This window comes from Larus michahellis, chromosome 8, assembly GCF_964199755.1.
Source record: "Larus michahellis chromosome 8, bLarMic1.1, whole genome shotgun sequence".
Classification (NCBI taxonomy): Eukaryota; Metazoa; Chordata; class Aves; order Charadriiformes; family Laridae; genus Larus; species Larus michahellis.
In genome coordinates, this window is record NC_133903.1 from 19,423,023 (window position 1) to 19,441,425 (window position 18,403).

The window sequence follows — 18,403 nt, forward strand, 5'->3', positions numbered from 1 at the left end:
TCTCGCCTTAAGAGGAAAGACAAACGTGGATCATTTCTCAGGTGACACGCACAAGAGGAAAGGAGGCTCTCTTCGCCTCGATTCGCCCTAAGGGGGGAGAAAAGGAATTGCTGGCGTTTCAGGGTTGCTGTAGGGACAGCGGGAAGGCTCCACGGGAGCCGCCAGCTCTCAACTTCTTCACTCCAACGGCAGAAGGCGGCGAGCTTCAAATAAAGAGTGCTTTTGTCTCGCACGCCTTCGTGCTATTTGGGCTTTGGAGCTAGATTAATATCACAGACCAGCAGAAAGCAGAGCTTTAATGAATTGGATCCAAAAATCCTTCCTTGTTTCAACCGCCAGTTTTTTCCTCATTTGGAGCTCAAGCCGCCTCGGTGCCCTGTGAGTCGCAGCACGCACTGTCCAGCAAAGAGGAGGAGAAAGGAATCAGCAAACCAAAATCAAAGCGGAGAGGAGCAGCCCCTAGGTTTCTCCCCCAAACTTGGGAAAGCCTCGCGTCGCCCTGGTCCCCATGGTGCTTCTCTCCGGGCACCTCCCCGGCAGCAAGACACCAGGAGCGATGGGCTGAGGTGATACAGCACGTTCACAGGCCCTAACACTGGGGACTTTGTGGTGCTGGCTTTTAAAAAAAAATAGCCTAAAAAAACCCTAATAATGAAGTATTTATTTCAGTAAACAACGTATGAATGCAAGAAGTGTTTTCTCAATACTTCACTTTTTCCCTGCCTTCTCTCCGCTAACCCCCCCCCAGCAATTTTTTTTTAATAAGTGGAACTAACGAGGCTTCGCTTGCTGACGGCCGCGCTCAGGAGCAGGACCGCGCTCCGCTCGCCTGGTGCAGCACATAAACACGTGCTGTGCGAATAAAGCCGGCCTTGTGCCGGGCAGAAACACGACCCGCCAGCATGTCCCAGCTGCCGAGATGCGGAGACGGGCTCCGACGGACACAGGGACCACGAGACCCCCGACGGAAGCATCCCCTCATAGGCAGTGCGGGACATTCACCACCTTATTTATTGTGGCAGCAAATAACTGCATCTCCTGGCCCAGAGAAACACCAGCACCCAGCAACCTTCCCCACAGGGCTCCGAGGTGTCCGAAGGGCCAAGGGGAGGTGAAGGGATCTACTGTCCCCGTCGTACCTGGCAGCGCTCAGTGCAGGGGACATGGTGTCAGGCAGACACTGTGACACTGCACAGCTCCTTCTCTCCTACCTCGGCTCCATCCAGCCCAACCTGAGCACCTGAAGAACTGGGAACACTGGAAAACTGGCTCAGCTTGCCCTGTGTGGGGATGATGCAAGGTTGTTTTCCCCTGTGGCACAGACACAAGGGTCTGATTGTGTTTTGGTAGGAATTTGAGGCAGAAAACACTAATCCCTCCACCAGACACTTTTCAAAGCAATGGCCGCTGATGATTTTGTGCCTCTTCCTTGGCAACAGGTCCACGAGCTCTTCCTTGCCTTCAAGCCTTGGGATTAAGTTGGGCAGGATTCTCAGAAGCTGCTGATTTGGGAAAACACCACCCACCACTTTTCCATCCCCCTCCTGCCCACAGGAGGTGAGCTGAACCCCCCCCATGGTCCACAGGGTGGACACTCACCCTCTGCACGCAGGCGGGTAAAATGACGCAGTGGTGACCTTGGGCTAAACTTATAAATACGCACACCTTCGACACGTGCAGCTATTTGCTCTGGAAGCCCAATGAGGCACCTGTAGATTTGCAAGGGCACAAGCTCCGCATCCCGCTGGCCGCAGCGCCCAGCCGCCTTGCCTGCCCGCCGGGGGGCTCCCGGGCAAGGCGTGGGGCGAGGACGGGCAGAGGCACCCGTGGCTTCAAAGGCTCTTCACGATGCTTTGGAGTAACTATGTGAGGATGCTGATCCCGCTACAACCACCATGGATCCCTGAAGATGTATGGGGGGAAGGAGGGAAATGATGTTTCCCAGCAGGGAAAAGGCCAGGTGTTCCCTTTGCAGGACGCAACCACAGAGGCGGCTGCTGCGCGCGGGGGAAAAGCCTCTGGGTGCCTCCTTGAGCGCCAGCGTGCATGTGTGGCGCAGGCACACGCACCCCGGCGCGCATGGAAACCTGCCTGCAAGCGCACCCGTCCTGCCGTGGAGGCAGCACTCACGCTCCGTGTGCCAGGGGCGCCCCTGGCCGCTCTTTCGAAATTGGGCTGCCTCCACCTAAAAACTAATTAAATTCCCGCACTGCATCAACGCAGCTACTCCTGGGCTCTCCGCTTAACCACAGCAACAGGGAGAGGGTCAACAGCACGTTGAGTTGGTCGGAGAGCGGGCGGTGGGCAGGGTCCTCGCCCCGCTGCTGCCCACACAGCTCATCGTCACTGTGACCCCCCCCGGGTCACCCCTCCTCTGAGTGCCAGCGACCCCCAGCACCCTGGCCCACCCCAGCCTGGCTGCCGGGTCTGGTGCAGCTCAAGGTGTCTCCAGCCAGGGGTAAAATCACAGAGCAGTGATCCTGCCCCCGGCCAGACCAGCTATGCCCATGTCCCTGCAGGAGCGGTGACATCATGTCCTTCTCTTCCCAGCCTCGTGCTTTCCAGCCCCGCTCTCCCAATGCAGCGGCATGTGGCAAACGAAAGGCAAAGGCGATTCCTCCTCACCGAGAGCTCATTTCTGAGCTGGCTTACAAAAACCCCATGAAATAGCATCCTCTACTGCTGCAGCGTCGCTGCTGTACAAGGTGCTTTGCAAACTAATCCAAGACAGATGGTTTCCCCCAGGAAACAGAGGGAGTGAAACTGTACCACAAATATACCTTGACACGGCAGGGCTAAAATGGGATCTGGGGGCTTCAAATAGACATTTAAAGGGAGAAAAGAGATTTACTGACTTCTCTTGCGTCTTTATCATGAATAAAGAGAAACTCTGATTGGTTTTAATGAGTTCTTTGCTTCTTTTCCTATTTAGTATATCACAAATTCACATATTTGTCTATTTGGAAGATACACAGTAACTGCAGAACAGCTTTCCCGATGACATCGATTCAGCAAAGGGAGGAAAGTTGTGCAGCTGGAGAAGAAAGCAATCTGTCACCAAATAGCTTAAATTCTTTGTCTGGCCTCATTAATACCTAGTTAGCTTTGATGCCTAACTAACCTCACAGATAGAGGAAGCCTTTGAGGAGGACTCTGCAACCTCACACTCAAGTGTTAGAACATACAATAAATGCCAGGAAGATCTCCAAAAAAAGCAGGAAAAACTCGACATTCTTGCAATTTCTAAGCATTTCTTTTTTTCTTTTTTCTTTTTTTTTTTTAAGTTTTACCCTCCTTTATCCATCTAAGGAAGCAGAAAGCAATGCAATTTCCAGGTCTTTTAAATATCCTTAGCAGGTCACTTCTAATGCAGGGAGGGTTGACTGTGATCTGCTTCCAAGGCTGTTGCATCAGAGCTTAGAAACCCGGGATAAATTACTCCCTGCTCGAGCAGGGACTGCAGTTTGAGACCTGTGCTGGGTGCGAGGGGCCCCACGGGTGCCGCAGTGGCATCGGGGAAGGAGGGAGCACTGCATCCCTCCAGGGTGGGCAAGCGGGGCTGCCCCGGAGGGTGGCTCGTGCTGGGGCAGCCCCAGCCCCTCACCCCACTCACCCCGGGCACGGCAGCAGTGGGGTGCCACCGTGGCTCCTAGTGTCCCCACATCGCTGCGGCCATCCCGCTGCAGCTCTCGGCTCTGGTTTATCCAACGGAGGTGTGTTGGGCAGTGAGGGGCCGTGGGATGCATCCCGCGGCAGCTCCTGTAAGGAGCATGGGGTGGAAAGGGAAGGGGAGAGGAGCAGCCGGCGGCGGGGCTGCCGAAGGTTGTGCGCTCACGTGCCCTGGCCCAGCAGACACACGTGTCCGTGTCCCACGTGAGCCCTGCAAGACGCCCGTGGCTCAGTTCCTGGGGTCTCCTTCAGCCCAAGGAAGGAGCCGCCGGGGCTCTCCGCTGCTCCCCGCACCGGGACAAGGTGGGATGTTTTGGCTTGATGCCCTGGGGGGAGCTTCTGCAGCAGACGGAGGGGTTTGAAGGGGTGTTGTCCCACAGGATGTTGCTGGGACAGGGACAGAGAGTGGCAGCGGTGGGGACAGGGGACAGCAGGGGAACTGGAGAGGCAGGAGCTCCTTTCCCCCAGCCCTGTCCTGCAGCTCTTACCATTCAATGCTCAGAGACCTGGGCCGGAAGGCAGACAGCTCGGCCGAGGCATACTCAGCTTTCCTTCTCTTCTCCTGCTTCTGCTTAACCGACAAGCGGTGGGCAAACCTAGAGAGGCTGCTTTCCGACCTGGGGAAGGGGAGAGGAAAGGCGTTAATGTCACTGAAGCACCCCGGCTCCCAGCGGCAGGTCCATGGCACAAAGCCAGGCGATGCTCAGAGCTGAAAGGAGGGGGCTCCTGGAGGGTCAGCGGCACCAGAACAGGGTGGCACCAGCCTCAGGGGGAAGAAGCGGAGCAGCAGCAGGTTTAGCATCGCTTTGCAAAGCCAGGACCAGCACAGGTCCGTGGTGTGCTGTTAGCAAAACCGAAGCCAGGAGCCTGGCAGGCTGAGTTAGCACCGGGTCCTGCTCCCCAGTGCAGCACAATCACCTCCCTCAGTTGCACTTTCCTGCCCAAAGCGCCAACCGGTGATGGCCAATGCTGCAGAAATGCCATCTGCTTCTGCTTCTTGCAAAGCCTGCCCGAGAGGGGTCAGGCAGCCAGGGAAGCATTGGCAGACAGAAGCAAAGCGGACCTGTGCCACGGCCACTCGCTCCTTTGGAGAAGATCCAGAGCCCCTGTGGCCTCCCAGATGGGGCTCTCGAACACTGGGATGGCTTTCCTGATGAGGGCTGACATGGAAATCAGCCCACGTTGGAAATGTTTTGGAGGAGGAAACAGAAACACCTGCAAGCAAATGGGTTCAGCTGCCAGACCCATCTGCACTGACAAAGCCCCCTCCCACCGGGTGGGATGCTCCGGTGTCACTCCCAGCTCCTGGGACCAGGGAGAAGAGCATCCCCAGGCTCTGGGGCCACGCTGCGACCCCACCTCCACCCCGGCTCTCTCCAGAAGAGAACCGCTGTCCCGAGGGACAACCGCACTGTCTCCGAGCCCAAGGGCACGCAGAAAGCCAGTGATGAGATTTGCTTGAGACCCCACAGAGCCCCGCAGCCCCCCGCTCTCCTCTGCAGCACACGGAGGCCCCGGTGCCGAGGGCCGGCACACCCAGCTCGCAGCCGAACGCGGCACCACAACCCATCCCTGCTGCCGATTCACCGGGAGCACAGGTGGGAGCAATGGAGGAGCAGGCTGGGGAGCTGGGACGCCCCAATTTGGGCGCACAACCAGGCTGGTGGGACTGGTGCCACCTCCCAGCCCTGCCACGTGCCGGGACAGCCTCTCCTCCTCCTTCGGTCCTGCACCGGCACGACCTGCCCCTGCCACTCAGCCGGCGTTGGGCTGGGCAGGGAAGGGGACAGGAGTGATTTGACAGACGTCCCCGGGGTTAAGGGACAGACCTGGAGGGACACTTTGAACCTACACACATTGCTAAAGCAAATCCTCCTCTCCTCTCAAGTTCTGACCGGCTTCAACCAAACAAAATACCTCCAAAAAAAGAAAGAAAGAAAAAAAGAAGGTATTTCTCAGAAACGAGAGCTCCCCGCCTTTCCTCACAATAATTAAGCCAACCACGACCAGCTAACAGTTTTTTTCCTGATACATTTTAAACACAGACATCTTCAATTCATTAACTCTGGTTATTGATTTATTTTTCAGCTTATGAATTGCTGTTGCTGGGGACGGGGTGGAGACAGCTTTCTGGAGACGGCTCTCGTCTCCCCGATCACCGCCGGGAAAGAGCCACTCAGACCTTCCAGGGTCATTCTTTACATTCTTGAGAAGAAATACTACTTTGATGTAAAGGATGAGGTTTGCCTTAAAAGAAACCCAACAAGAAACCCAAACCCCAGCTTTCCTCTGCTCGCAGCCGGAGGAAGAGGCGTTTGAAGAGAAGTGATCCAGGCGCCTTGTGAAAGCCCCTCCAGCAGAGCCCGGCACTAACACCATCCCGCCACCTCGCCTCTCCTTTGATCTGGTGTCAAAGCCCGGCCGTAATGAGTAAGAAAGATCCCAGTTTCGGGAGGCGTGGGCACTGACCGATGATGCTCTGCAGCGATGTGGACCCCAGGAAGAGCAGGGCTCGGGGCTGACCCTGGCATGGGGCTGGGTGGTGGGAACGGGTGCTGCTGGCTCCTACAGCACCTCCTCGGTGGCGTGTGACTGCAGCAGTGCTAACGCTGCCCAGCTTTCCACCTCCTCATGAGAGGCTCCTGCCACCCTGCAGGGGGGAGGGCTCCATCCCCAGCTGCCAGGACACTGGGGATGTTGATCTCATGAGATTTGGGGACTTCCTGGAGAACGTTGTCCTGTTTGCTATGCCCTGTCCCCACCAGGGACTGTCACAGTCACCTCTCCCCAGTGGGTCCCCAGCAAGGATGGGGGGGCTGGGAAATCGCAAACCACCTGCACGGATGCAAGAAGGCAGCCGTCCCCTGCGACAAACAAGTTCCTCTGCCATGCCAGACATGTTTTTTGGGATCAACACCACCGGGACAACGACACACCCAGGAGGTTTACCCAGACACATCCACCTGCCCAAAGCAGAGAAGAAGCAGCCACTGGACTGAGCCAACAGCATCTGCCAAGAACAGCCGGCGGGGGGAAAACAGGGTGATGTGCCCACAGGGCTCAGAATGGAGGAGTGTTAGTCCCTGAGGACAGGGTGCACCAGTGGGGCTGGAGAAGCCAGCTGGGTGCTCGGGGAGCTGCAGCCTTGCTGTGACCTCCCCTGGGCACGGCATCGCAGGGGAAGCCTCAGGGACAAAGGCAATGCTCTCCTGGCTCAGGGCAGGCGCTGCCCAGATTGCCCCGACCCAGGGTGGACAAGCAAGGCCGTGTACAAGCCAGAAGGTGACCAAGTACCTTGGGATGCTGGGTGCTGCTTTCACCCCTCAGCCCAAACTTCTAGCCTACCGGTCATCTGCCCAGTTCACCCACCGCCTCCAACTGCCCATGGCCAGGTTAAAGGAGACAGCTGCGACCGGTGCCTCCCCCTTGAGAGCTGTCAGCAACTCATCCAGCCCTCAGCAATGAACCAGCCTCCTCTCACCCGCGCCAGACCCAAAAGCTCCAGCAAAAGCATCACTAATTAGAAACCCAGGAGCACGTTACTGTATCATCTGGCTATTTATACAGTGCTGCTTTACATAAACTGTACTGCAGGAGGGGGAATGAATCATACCTGCTCCGCCGCGGCTGCACGCAGCAAACGCAGCCCAATGCCAGCAGCATGCTCTGCCCTGCTCCCCTTGCCCCACTGACGCCCTGCTTGTGGGTCAGCTTCCCTGAGTTCCTCCTGCTGGAGCTGCTCTGGTCACCCAGGGTCGGGATGCTCCCGGGGTCAGGATGTTGCCGCAGCAGCATTGTGCCTGCAGTCTGGAGTCTGCGGGTGGCAGTGGCAGTGAGCCTCTGACAGGGGAGGGGGATGCTGCTGGGACCACACTCTTACTTCCCAAGTGCTTTCCAAACACTAGCAGATGCCTCCGTCCCTTGAGAAAGATCGACATTAGAGATCTTAAGGGAGAGGCAGGGAAACTGAGGCATGGAGAGGCTGTGTGAAGAAAGCACATTCCCTGTGGCTGTCAGCATCCTGAAGCTCTTGCGTGCTTCACTGGTGGGCAAGGGTTTTGTGCTTTCTCCCATCAGCATCAGCACATTTGGCACTGCAAGTGCCAGTCTGGGGAACAGACGGCCCCAGAGAACCATTGCTACCTTGAGCCAGCTTCATTCCAGCCATGGGAGGGGACGAGGCTGTGCGGGAGGACTCACGGTCCAGCCCGGGCAGGATTTGTGGTGGCCTGACCACCCCAGCACAAGAAGCAGCAGCTCTGCAGCAGCTCAGCATCGGCGCTGCCGGGCCTTGGCGGACCCAGGCTGCCGCGCCAGCACCTACCAGGCTCCCTGGCGATCCCCGCAGGCCACCGAGGAGCCCAGGGGACACGCGGGGAAAACCATCAATTGAAACATCAACCGCAGCGCTGGGAAGAATCGTCTCCTGACAACCAGAGAAGGTTGTTCAGCTACTGTGCTGTATCATAAATCACACCTCTATGACTTGCCATCTGTCAGCCAGATTACACATGTTCAGAGTCCCATGTCAGCGTTTAAGTCAGAACACGGCATCTTTTCCCCAGAAATAATTATCGGCCTTGGAGACTTGTGCAGCAATACCCATCCTCAGCCCTCCCCTCCAAGCCTCCCAGCAGAACAGAGCTGGCAGCGCCGGGGAGGCAGGAACACTGCTGCCGGGGGGGCGCAGGGATGCAAAGCCCGCACGCGACGTCTCCCCCATAAAACCAACCACTTCACATGCCTGCGGGGGCAGCGGGACCTGGCACAGCAAACCCCCACCCCCAGCCCCCAGCATCAGCCACAGCACCCAGCCCTCGCCACAGGCACAGAGCTGGCAGGGGCAGCCAGAGCCAGGCACTGCTGCCCAAGAGAGATGGGCACAGTGCTGACCCCAGGCTGGTGTGTGCTGATGCCCCCTGGGGTGCCCAGCCAGGATGAGCGGAGGGTGCTCAGTGCGGCGCCCAGAGCCCTCAGCACAGCCCAGCCCGGCCGAGGGGGAAGACTCTGGCTCAGTGCTGGGCACTGCTCCCACACCAGCTGCACTGAATGTGCCACGTAACACCAGCCCGACACTCATTCCTTCAGCAGGCGCGTCTGCTGGGGGTCTGACCCCAGCACGGGCAACTGCTGAAGCCCCTGGCTCGCCAAGGAAGCGCAGGTGGAGAAGGGACACGTCAGGCTGGCAGCCCAGCCCCGTCCTGCCCGTGGCTGAGCCATCACAGGATGCAGCATCCCAGCACAAAAATCCACTCAGCTGCCCTTTCGGATGAGGACAAGGGTCTGAAGCGCCGCCCTCCACCCCCTCGCTGGCCGGGCAGGCAGATGAGCAATGACATTTCCCAAACCTGACTGAGTACAGAAATACAGAACTTGATTCATCCCTCCGGCTTCACCAGCTGTGCACAGGTGTGAATCCGGCCAGGCGTTTGCGATGCCTCACCACTGCGTCCCCCGTGCCACAACTGGAAAGCGATGACAAGCAAAATCCCGGTCCCCTCGGCTCTGTGGCCCTCCCTCTCCCCTGCGGTGGCCCTCGGAGGGACATCATGGGCTGCCTCTGCAAAAAGCAGCGCGTTTCAGCAGTTTGCAGCCGTCAGGGTGAGCGTGTGCCCACAGAAGCCCGGGGGCTCACGCGGCATCGCCCCCAGCTGCCTGCACTGCAAGACCCGGTCGTGCCACAGACGGAGCTGCAGGAGAGACCGCGGTCCATGCCGGCACAGCCACACCAGGTCACTGGTATGGGATGACCGAAGTCACGAGGCAGTGCCAGCACGGGCACCGGCACGGGACCGGCAGCACCAGTGGCACTCCTGCTCCACCAAGATGCCCAGCCAAAGCCCTTGCCACCGCACAGGGATGAGCCAGCCATCCCCCAGAGACAGAGACATCTTAGTGCAGGCAGGAACGACTCCCACTTGTTGCACTCCCCAGCCAGAGACTTGGGAGCCAGCACGTGCTTCTCAGTGGTTCCGAACTAGCCCAGCTCCCGGCAGGCAGCTGCCAGCCTCCTGAATTAGTGGAGGCAAGGAAAAGTCCTGGGACAAGCCATGCGGTGGCTGTGGGCAGCCCAGGCACTTGGCAGCATGAAAACAAGCAACATTATTTTCAGCTCGTCCTCCCTTTGGGAACAGTCATTGCAAAAGCAGCTTTCAAGTTGGGCTTATCCCCAGCGGCATACCGGCTGCAGCCCGGCCTGGAGGCTGGGGAAGGGACATCCCGCTGGGAGGAAGCCGGGCGCCGCCTCGGGGCGAGCAGGGCTGGGAGCGAGCACAGTGCCCTGCGCACCCTGCAGCCACGCGGTCTGGCTCCTGTGAGTGTTTTATTTGCACAGGTGCAGTTAGAATAAAATAGAGGAAAAATAATCAAAGCTGGAAAGGTGCCTCCCGAGCAGGCAGCAGCTTTTTGGGAGAGACAGGCTTCGGAAAGGGAACGTGCACGTCCGCATGGCCACGCACACGCAGCCAGCCTCCGGGCAGCCATCGACCGCGGACGCTGCTCTGGCAAACCCCGCTCGCCTGCCCGCTGCAGTGGCACACGTTGGGCACGGCACCCCCCCACGGCGGCTCCAGCTGCCAGCATGTCCCCAAGGCAGCAGCCGGGGACAGGAGCCCCGGTGAGCTGGGCACAGCTCCAGTGTGCCATGCTGTGCTGGGGAAAGATGCCCGGGAGCCGCTTGAGCGATGCTCACTCACCTGCACAGCCTCTGCTCCCTTCCCTCCAGGTTCTGCTGATTGCCCACCGCCGGAGGAGCAGCTCATCCGAGAGTGGCTCTTCGGGAGAGTCCCTGTCCCCTCGATGAACACAACCACAGACACGCTCCCATCCTGGCTGGGGTCCCCTGCTCCCACCCGCGCCGCCCGACCCCCTCATCCGCCACCTCCGCTTCCCTCACCGATCACCTCAGGTTTCTCGCTCGCTCTGTGCTTGGCTCTTTTTTTTTCTTTCTTTCTTTCTTTTTTTTTTTTTTTTTTCCCTCCCAATCTTGTTTCTATAGAAACGAGATTAGACGAGGGGGAAATAAAACAGCCCCATGTGACTCAGATTCCGACACTGAAGAATCTCCCGGTCACACTCGCCGGGGCTTTACATAACCACGAGTCTGTGCGGGCTCGGCCAGGATGACCAGGACTGCATGGGGGGACCAGGCTCAGGTGGGGGGACCAGACTCGGCTGCAGAGGGACCACCAGGCAGAAAGTAGCAATGCCTCAGGCTCACCTCTGCTGCCTTTGGGCTTTCTGTGGCACTGCTGATGCAACAATGTGCCACCAAAGCCCACTGGCATCCCCAGAGCATGCTGCAAGCCCCTGCCACCCTGCACGGCCCTGCTTCGCTACCTGTTCCTATTGAGAAGGGGAGAAAGCAGAGGTAGTGATGTTGAAAACTGCCCTGACTCCCACCAAAACTTCTGGGGTCCCCAGGCGAGCTTCAGAGGAGGAAGTCCCAAGAGTCCTCCCACACTGCCAGGCTGTCCTGGAAAGTGGTTTTGGCCACTGGTCTCTGATATCCATGGGTTCGTGGGTTCATGGGTTCATGCAGGGAACCTGCATGAGCAGTGAGCTGGAGACAGCCACATACTTCACTCTCCTCATGTTCCTCCTCCTCAATTGCCCAAATCCATGAGCAATGTCCAGGGTTGGGGTGCACAAGCCACAGACTGAGCTCTTCCACCACTGTTTTGGGTCATCGGGTGATGGGAACAGGATACTGCCCATAGGGACTTCCCAAGCCCAAAAGGATGCTGCACACTTTAGCTCCAGGCGAGTGGTGGGTGAGAAGCACTGGGGAGCCCTGACCAGAGCCTGCCTTCACCGTGTCCCCTTAGCTCAAGGAAGGATGCTGACTGCACGTGGCCATTGCTGCCTGCCAAGGTTGCCCACTCAGGTCTTCTGCTGATGAACCTCCACGTCTGTACAGGATGCTGCCCTTCTGCTGCACCTCTGGGGGCTCACTCCCCACTCCTCCAGATGGTGCCCAGGGCTGGAAATGGGAAGCTTGGGTGATCTCCTGCCAGAACGCAACAGTTCAACCTAAACAGCAGCGAGGTGCCTTCCCCAAGGCAGTGGCATGGGAACTCGGTTGGGCTTGCACTCCCTACGGCAGGGCAGTGGAGAGCATCTCAGCAGGTTTAGTCCCTCGCCTGAAGAGCTGGTCTTTGGCTCCGTGCACAGAGCAGAAGTCATCAACAGCTCCTTCAAGTCCCTGGGTCTCCTTCTGAATTTCAGCATCCCACTTCTCGCGCTGACTCACCCACGATTAGTTTGTGAGACCTGATGGTGGTACGGCCCAAGGTCTGCCTGAGGGCTATTACATTAGGAATTCTCTTCCCCGGCTGAGCACGGCAGCGTTGCACAGCACATCCGTGGAATAGGCACTCATTTACCCCCCTGAGGAGCTCAGGACAGATTAGACAACGCAACAGTGCAGCTGTGGGCAGCCACAGTGATGAATCTGGGCATATCCACGTGGTCATGCTTTTCCACGCGCTATCACACTGGGCTTGTGAGCTGTGTGATGCACCGAGGTCGGGTGACGCTGCAGAGAAGAAGCCAAAGGCTTCTGGCCTGCTAAGGGGACAAGCTTGGTGAGCGCGCTGGCTCACCCACCTGCCGGGATGGTTCTTTACAAGCTACACCAGCCAGTCTGGTGGGACCCAGCAAAGCTGGTGATGCCTGTTTTGACCCAACGAGGGGGTTGTTGCAAGGGAGGGGACAGCTGGGCAGTGAGCTGAGGCTTCCCGAGGCCAGAGAGAGGGACAGTGGGGATGCTGCAGACGGGGGAAGAGTGGCAGGAGATGGCAAAGAAAGAAGTCAGAGGTCTCAACAAGAGGGAACAAAGGGACAGCCCCGGGACGTGATGCTGCAGCTCAAGACAAGATGCCACATTTATAGACCCTGAACTGGTCCTCCCTGCGCCACAGCACACACCACCCCGAGCCGCCTCTTGGTTGATGACTGTCCTAAAGCCTTAAGAGGGGTCAGAGCTGCAAACCACAATAACCACAACTCAGCACAGCCCCGTGTTGCTGGCATAGCATGTCCGGTCGGCCGCGGTGACCGGGGCCTCAGGGAAGGGACTTTGTGGCAGCAAACCTCTCGGTCATTGCCAACATTTGCCACATATTGAGGGACATAAGCAGTGCTTAAAGATTGCCGATGAGTGCTGCTTTGCCGGGCCTGGCTCTTCGCAAGCCTGGCAGATGCAGGCACCTGAACTGACACTGTCTGGCTTCCCCGGGAAGGACCAAGCTGGACTTCGCAGGACCTGGCTCTGCAGCAGGGAGCCAGCAGGGCAGACACCATCCTCTATTTAACAGGGTCACAAAAAACTTCCGCCAGCAAAACCACTTTGGTACGTAAAGCTAATTATAGCTGGCATTATCAGGCTGAATTGCAATTAGCGAGTCGGTGGCTAGTCTCTTATTTCTGATCCGCGACACAAGGTGGGTAGGTATACCCAAGGATGAAAGGACAAGGGAAGCAGGGGGAGAAGGACGGAGATACCTCATGGGTGCAATTAAAAAAGCAGCACTGTGTTTCTGAGTACTGTGGAAGAGCAGGTTTAGATGGAGTTTATAAACACTGGTTTAGATGGTATTTATAAAGAAGGACAAGGAAAGAAACACAACACCTCCCTTCAGCCCGGTCTCCGTCAGCAATCTCGCCAGCTTCGTGACCCTGCTGCCCACTCGCTCCCACCCTGCGGCGAGGTCTGCCTGCACCCTTCAGGTGTGCTCCGAGGCCCCACCAGACCTCCCAGGTCCTGCGCCTCCAAGCAGAACCCCGGGGCTGGCTTTCTGAGCTATTTAGAGGCCAGATTAAAGCAGCCTCCAGGAAGAAACCCAACCTCCTGTCCTACTTGCATTTCCCAAAGCTTGTCCCTGTTGGCCTGCCCAGTGCTCAGTACCAAACCAGTCGCTTCACAACAGTGGAGGCAAAGGAAAGCAGCAAAACCCCCTGGAAATAGATGGCATTTTTAGAACTTTTTTCTTGTTTTCTTTGAAAACCAGAGTTTTGTCGAACTTACAGCATTTGCTGCAAAGAATTTGATACTAATCCAAGCAGAAGGAACCATCTGATGAGTCCTAAATTAAAATGTTCCTTTGTTTTGTCTTTCAAGCATTGTATTTTAATACCAATGTACACTCTGAATGGAAGGTAAATTTGCATGTCCTTCCCCTAAGAATTCTCTGCCAAAACAATGATTTTATTCATTTGCATTTTGACAATAACAACTGTCCCCTCCCTGACCAACAGCTGTCCGTGCAGGAGCAGAGATGCTGGGCATGCCTGCCCACAGCCTGGTGAGTCATGCTGCGCCCGGCGGACCCCCAGCCCATGCTGCTGGGGGGACTGGGACGTGCCTCGGCATCAGCTCCCTTCCTGGGTTTCATCGTCACCCATGGGCATGCACAATCCTGTTGGGAACCCAGCCCCACGTGGGTACGAGCCAGGAAGCATCCCATGGGGAGGCAGAGGGACACACTGCCGAGAGACCCCATGGCCACCGACATAAACGTGGCCCAGGAACGGGGCTGTGGGACTCTGGAAGAGGTGGGATCCTGAAGACGACATAAGATGCTCTGGAAGTTTCTAGCCAGATTCTAGGCAGTATTTAGGGTGGGATTCTCCACTGCTGCCACTCTCTCATGTCCATTCTCCACTCCCGCCATGCATTATCTCCATTTGGTGCTGCAAAACACCTTAAAAGAAGATGTAAGCAAAGATCTTTTTCTGACTCCCTATCATAAACCGTATCATTGACGACCACCATTTCATGAGTGGCATGCACCAATACGCCTCACCCTCAAAATTAGCTTCATCTATTTTAAACACAAAGGTCCAACCACCGACAGGCAACAATTAAATACAAACTACAAAATAAAATGGGCAAACATTCCTTTCCTTGGGCAAAATCCCCGTCACTTTGCTTATTTTTAAGGATTCTATCGTTTCCCTTTAGCATTGTTTTTAATGAAGATATCGCTCCTGCCTGAGCAGCAGGACCGAGAGCCTGGGCTCCTCCGACAGTGCCATGTGAACGTAATGTCTGCCAAGGCAGAGAAAGGTGCAGACTCACTCCCTTCTTGCCAGGGGACAAGGGAGCTCCACACACAGCCCTGCTAGCTAGTTGTCAGAATTTCCCCCCTAGCAATTAAAGCTTTTATCCTAATTAAAAAGATACCAGGGAAACAACAAAAAAACCCAAAAAACAGAAAAAAAAAAAAAGACAAAACCCAACGAATCTCTTTCCTCACATACCATCAGTGTGGGTGGGTGAGGAGGTCCCTGGAGGGCTTAGCCTTCCTGGGACCTTCCTTGTCTTCCACCCACTCCGTCGGCCACTCAGGCCGAGCCCACACACGCAAGGCACCTCCACGCCATCCTGATGTGCCGGCTGTGCCGTCCCAACCCTCCCCAGCAGCTGTGACTTCAGCCTGATCCCCCTTTGCGGGGGACAAGCCGCCCGGGGGACGTGCCGGTGTTCAGCCTGAGCACTGCACTCGTGCTGGAGCCGGCTCATGTTTTCAATGGCCCCACGTCCCGCGCTGCATGCAGGAATGGAAAAGCTTGTTATTCTGGGCTGCCAGTCGCCCGGGCTTTTCCAAGTGCAGGAGAGGAGTGATGTGGTTAACGCCAGCCGCCCGCAGAGCCTCCATGGGTTTCCTTTCTGGGCTGGCACCCGCCCCCTCCACGGACCACACCGCGGGCCACCATCGCTCAGTGTCAGGACGGGTGGGCAGGTGCCAGCAGCCACGGGTGCCCATGAGCTGTGCGTGTGCACACGCATGTGCTGGCATGCACAGATGTGTTCATGCAGGGTGCTGCAGGATGGGACGGGAGAGCGGCAGCAGGGAACCAGCCCAGACCCCAGGGGCACTGGGACACCCACCCAGAAAGGGTCCCCCCAGCAGCATCCCGCGGGGACAGTGCAGAGCAGGGCCCGGACCCGTCCCACAGGGACACTCACCGCCTCGGCTCACACCTGCACCACCTCCTGCAAGAGCCGGGCGGGTGGTGGTGCTTGTGGCCCCCAAAGAGCACCCAGCACCTTTGAGTTTCATTCACAAAGCTCAGACTGGTAAAGTAGAAAGAATCTATCGAAGAAATGCAAATAAAAATCCAATACGTGGAAGAGTCTGGGATTGTTTCGGTTTTTCTCTCCCTTTCCTTTTTGTTTTTTTTTTAACCTATCAAATCGAATAAGGGGGAAGGCAAAGTGCTGTGAGTCTGACCATTAACTACAATGCTGGTGGTCAGCAGCACCAAAAGGGAAAACCTCACTGGAGTATTTTTACGGCCAGAAGAACAGCGCCATAAAACGTCACGGCGTTACACGCAGCCCTAATCTACCCCCTGCATTTTCTCTCCTACAGGAACTAAAGGGATTATTCGGGGCAGCCGGGCCCACGCCAGGGACCCCGCTCTGCTCCCAGCACCCTCCTCCCAGTGCCAGGATGGGCAGCGGGAAGATGTGGAGCCAGGATGGCACCCATGGGACGTGGGCACAGCACACGCCGTGTCCCCTGATGTTTTGCCTGGCCACAGGGCAGCCCTGCGCTGGGGGCTGGGAGACGGGGACCCACCGGATCGTGGTGATGACCACGTCTCTCCAGGGTTTTCCTTTAGGTCTTGTGAGCACATCAGGATTTAAAACCCAGCCCGCTGGGCTCTCTTGCACCCGTGCATGGATCTGCATCTTTTTCTCTTCCCTGTAACCCCAGTTCTTCCCAGCTAGTGAAAACCCCTCGCAATCTTGCCCGAGGCACTTGCCCGCTACCATCTCCCCTGCTCGGCCCAGTGATGCACACGGGGAGGCAGGATGCTGCTTAACAGCCTTTGAAATAACGGTGACAAGGAGAAGGGGAAACGCATCCCCACGGGCAAACCTGTAGCTTGTCCAAACCTCCTCCCGGTCCAAAAGTCCCCTTGAAAAGACACAACGGGGATTTACAAAGGTCCCTCTTGCAAGAAGGGGGGAAAGAAGCAGGAGAGAAAAGCCCTTGGCGAGCCTCCCTCCTGGCCGCCTACAGCCACCACGTCTGCCCCACGGAGGGGAAGCGCCACGGAGGTTTGAGGGACTTGAAGGGATTTGCGACGCAATAAAAACATTCCTGCCTGCAAAGCATGAAACCCCAAAAGTTTATGGGAAACCACTGTCTTCGGGATGTCTGCATATCTTCAGGCATCCTGGGAGCTGTAGTTCAAAGAAACCAAGAAAAAGCAAGCGGCCGATAATGATGGTTTCTGGATGGAGGTTGTGTGACTGTTGGCTCCCACATGAAAGCCTGAATTTCTGGGATGCTGAGCCTGTTTCTGCAGCCAAGTGAGAGGAGAGCTCCTCGGCGCCTGGGGCACGAGGGACTCCAGCAACGGAGCAAGGGAGACCGAGAGGCACTCGTCGCCCTCGGGGAAGAGCGAACGGCCTCGGATCCGACAAGAGCAATCCAAAAGCCAAGCGTTGATGATTGGGAGGAGGGATGTGCTGCAGCAGGAACCAAGCGGGATGGGACAAAGCCATTTCCAGGGTTGGGAACCTCGCTGTGATCTGTCAGAGATGTGGTCCCTCTGCGGGTCACATCTCCAACCAGCATTCAGTCGAGGGCCAGACAGGTGGGGACCAACAGCGAGGGACAGAGCATGGGGATGGGGTCCTCCTCCACGCCAGGCTGCGAGAGGACCCAGCACCATGGCTTTGTCTGGTACCATGAAAATCAAAGGACACCAGGCTGGGCTGTGTGGCCTCACCTATGAGCTAAAGTCTCTGTGCCTCAGTTTCCCCATTAACTCTTATTATTCACTTATTCCCAAGGGCTGCAGGGACTGGCCTCTGCTATTTGAACATCCATGGGGAGCTGAGCTCCTCAGAAGCCAGCTGTCTGCACCGCACCAGGCCCAGCATCATTAAATCACCATCAGGCCCATTTCCTCAGACCCCAAGAAGGGCGGCCATGCCAGCCAGGCCAGTGAAAGGCATTTTATTCTGACACAGGAGCATGTTCATGCAAGAGAGTCACCTCCCTGCAGGAGAACCCACAGCACTTGATGTCCTCCAGATGAAGCACTGCCCAGCAGTAGAGCTCCTGCACCTAAAATGCCCTTCATGCATGACCTCACTGAGGGAAGCGGTGGGAGGCCAGAGATGTGAGAGGGTTGCATCTCATCCTGGACTGACCCTGGAGTGATGCAGGAGACGAGACACTTTAATTTCCAACCAAGAAATCCTGCAGCAAAAACTACAACCACTGGGCAAAGCCAATGCTGGAGACGGGAGCCATGGCGGGTGACCATCTCACTATCTGCCTTTCATCATGGGCTTGGGCTTCACACATCAGACTGCGAGCCTGCTCCATGGTTGTGCAAGGCCCTCTCCGCCATTGGACAACATCATCTGCCCACCAACACCAGCACGACGCAGAAAGGAGATGACAAAACCATGACATGAGAGTTTGCAGCAGGTGACTTACAGAGTCACAGAATCATAGAACGGTTTGGGTTGGAAGGGACCTTAAAGATCATCTAGTTCCATCCCCCTGCCCTGGGCAGGGACACCTTCCACCACACCAGGTTGCTCCAAGCCCCGTCCAACCTGCCCTTGAACACCTCCAGGGATGCAGCCACAGCTTCTCTGGGCAACCTGGGACAGGGGCTCACCACCCTCACAGCAAACAATTTCTTCCTGATAGCCAATCTAAATCTCCCCTCTTCCAGTTTAAAATCCTTCCCCCTCGTC

The 18,403-nt window shown here is 56.9% G+C and overlaps 1 protein-coding gene across 5 annotated transcripts in view; it reads right to left on the minus strand.

Moving 5' to 3' along the window:
• Positions 1–18,403, minus strand: part of LOC141747535 (ankyrin repeat and fibronectin type-III domain-containing protein 1-like) — a 267,665-nt gene that overhangs the window by 38,115 nt on the left and 211,147 nt on the right. For 3 of the 5 annotated variants that reach the window (XM_074597926.1, XM_074597923.1, XM_074597925.1), the window contains one exon: positions 4,158–4,286. In XM_074597926.1, the coding sequence (XP_074454027.1) occupies positions 4,158–4,286 (129 nt within the window). Of the gene's footprint in view, positions 1–4,157; positions 4,287–10,364; positions 10,502–18,403 lie in introns of those variants that run through there. The other 2 variants (XM_074597927.1, XM_074597928.1) reach the window with 2 other exon arrangements.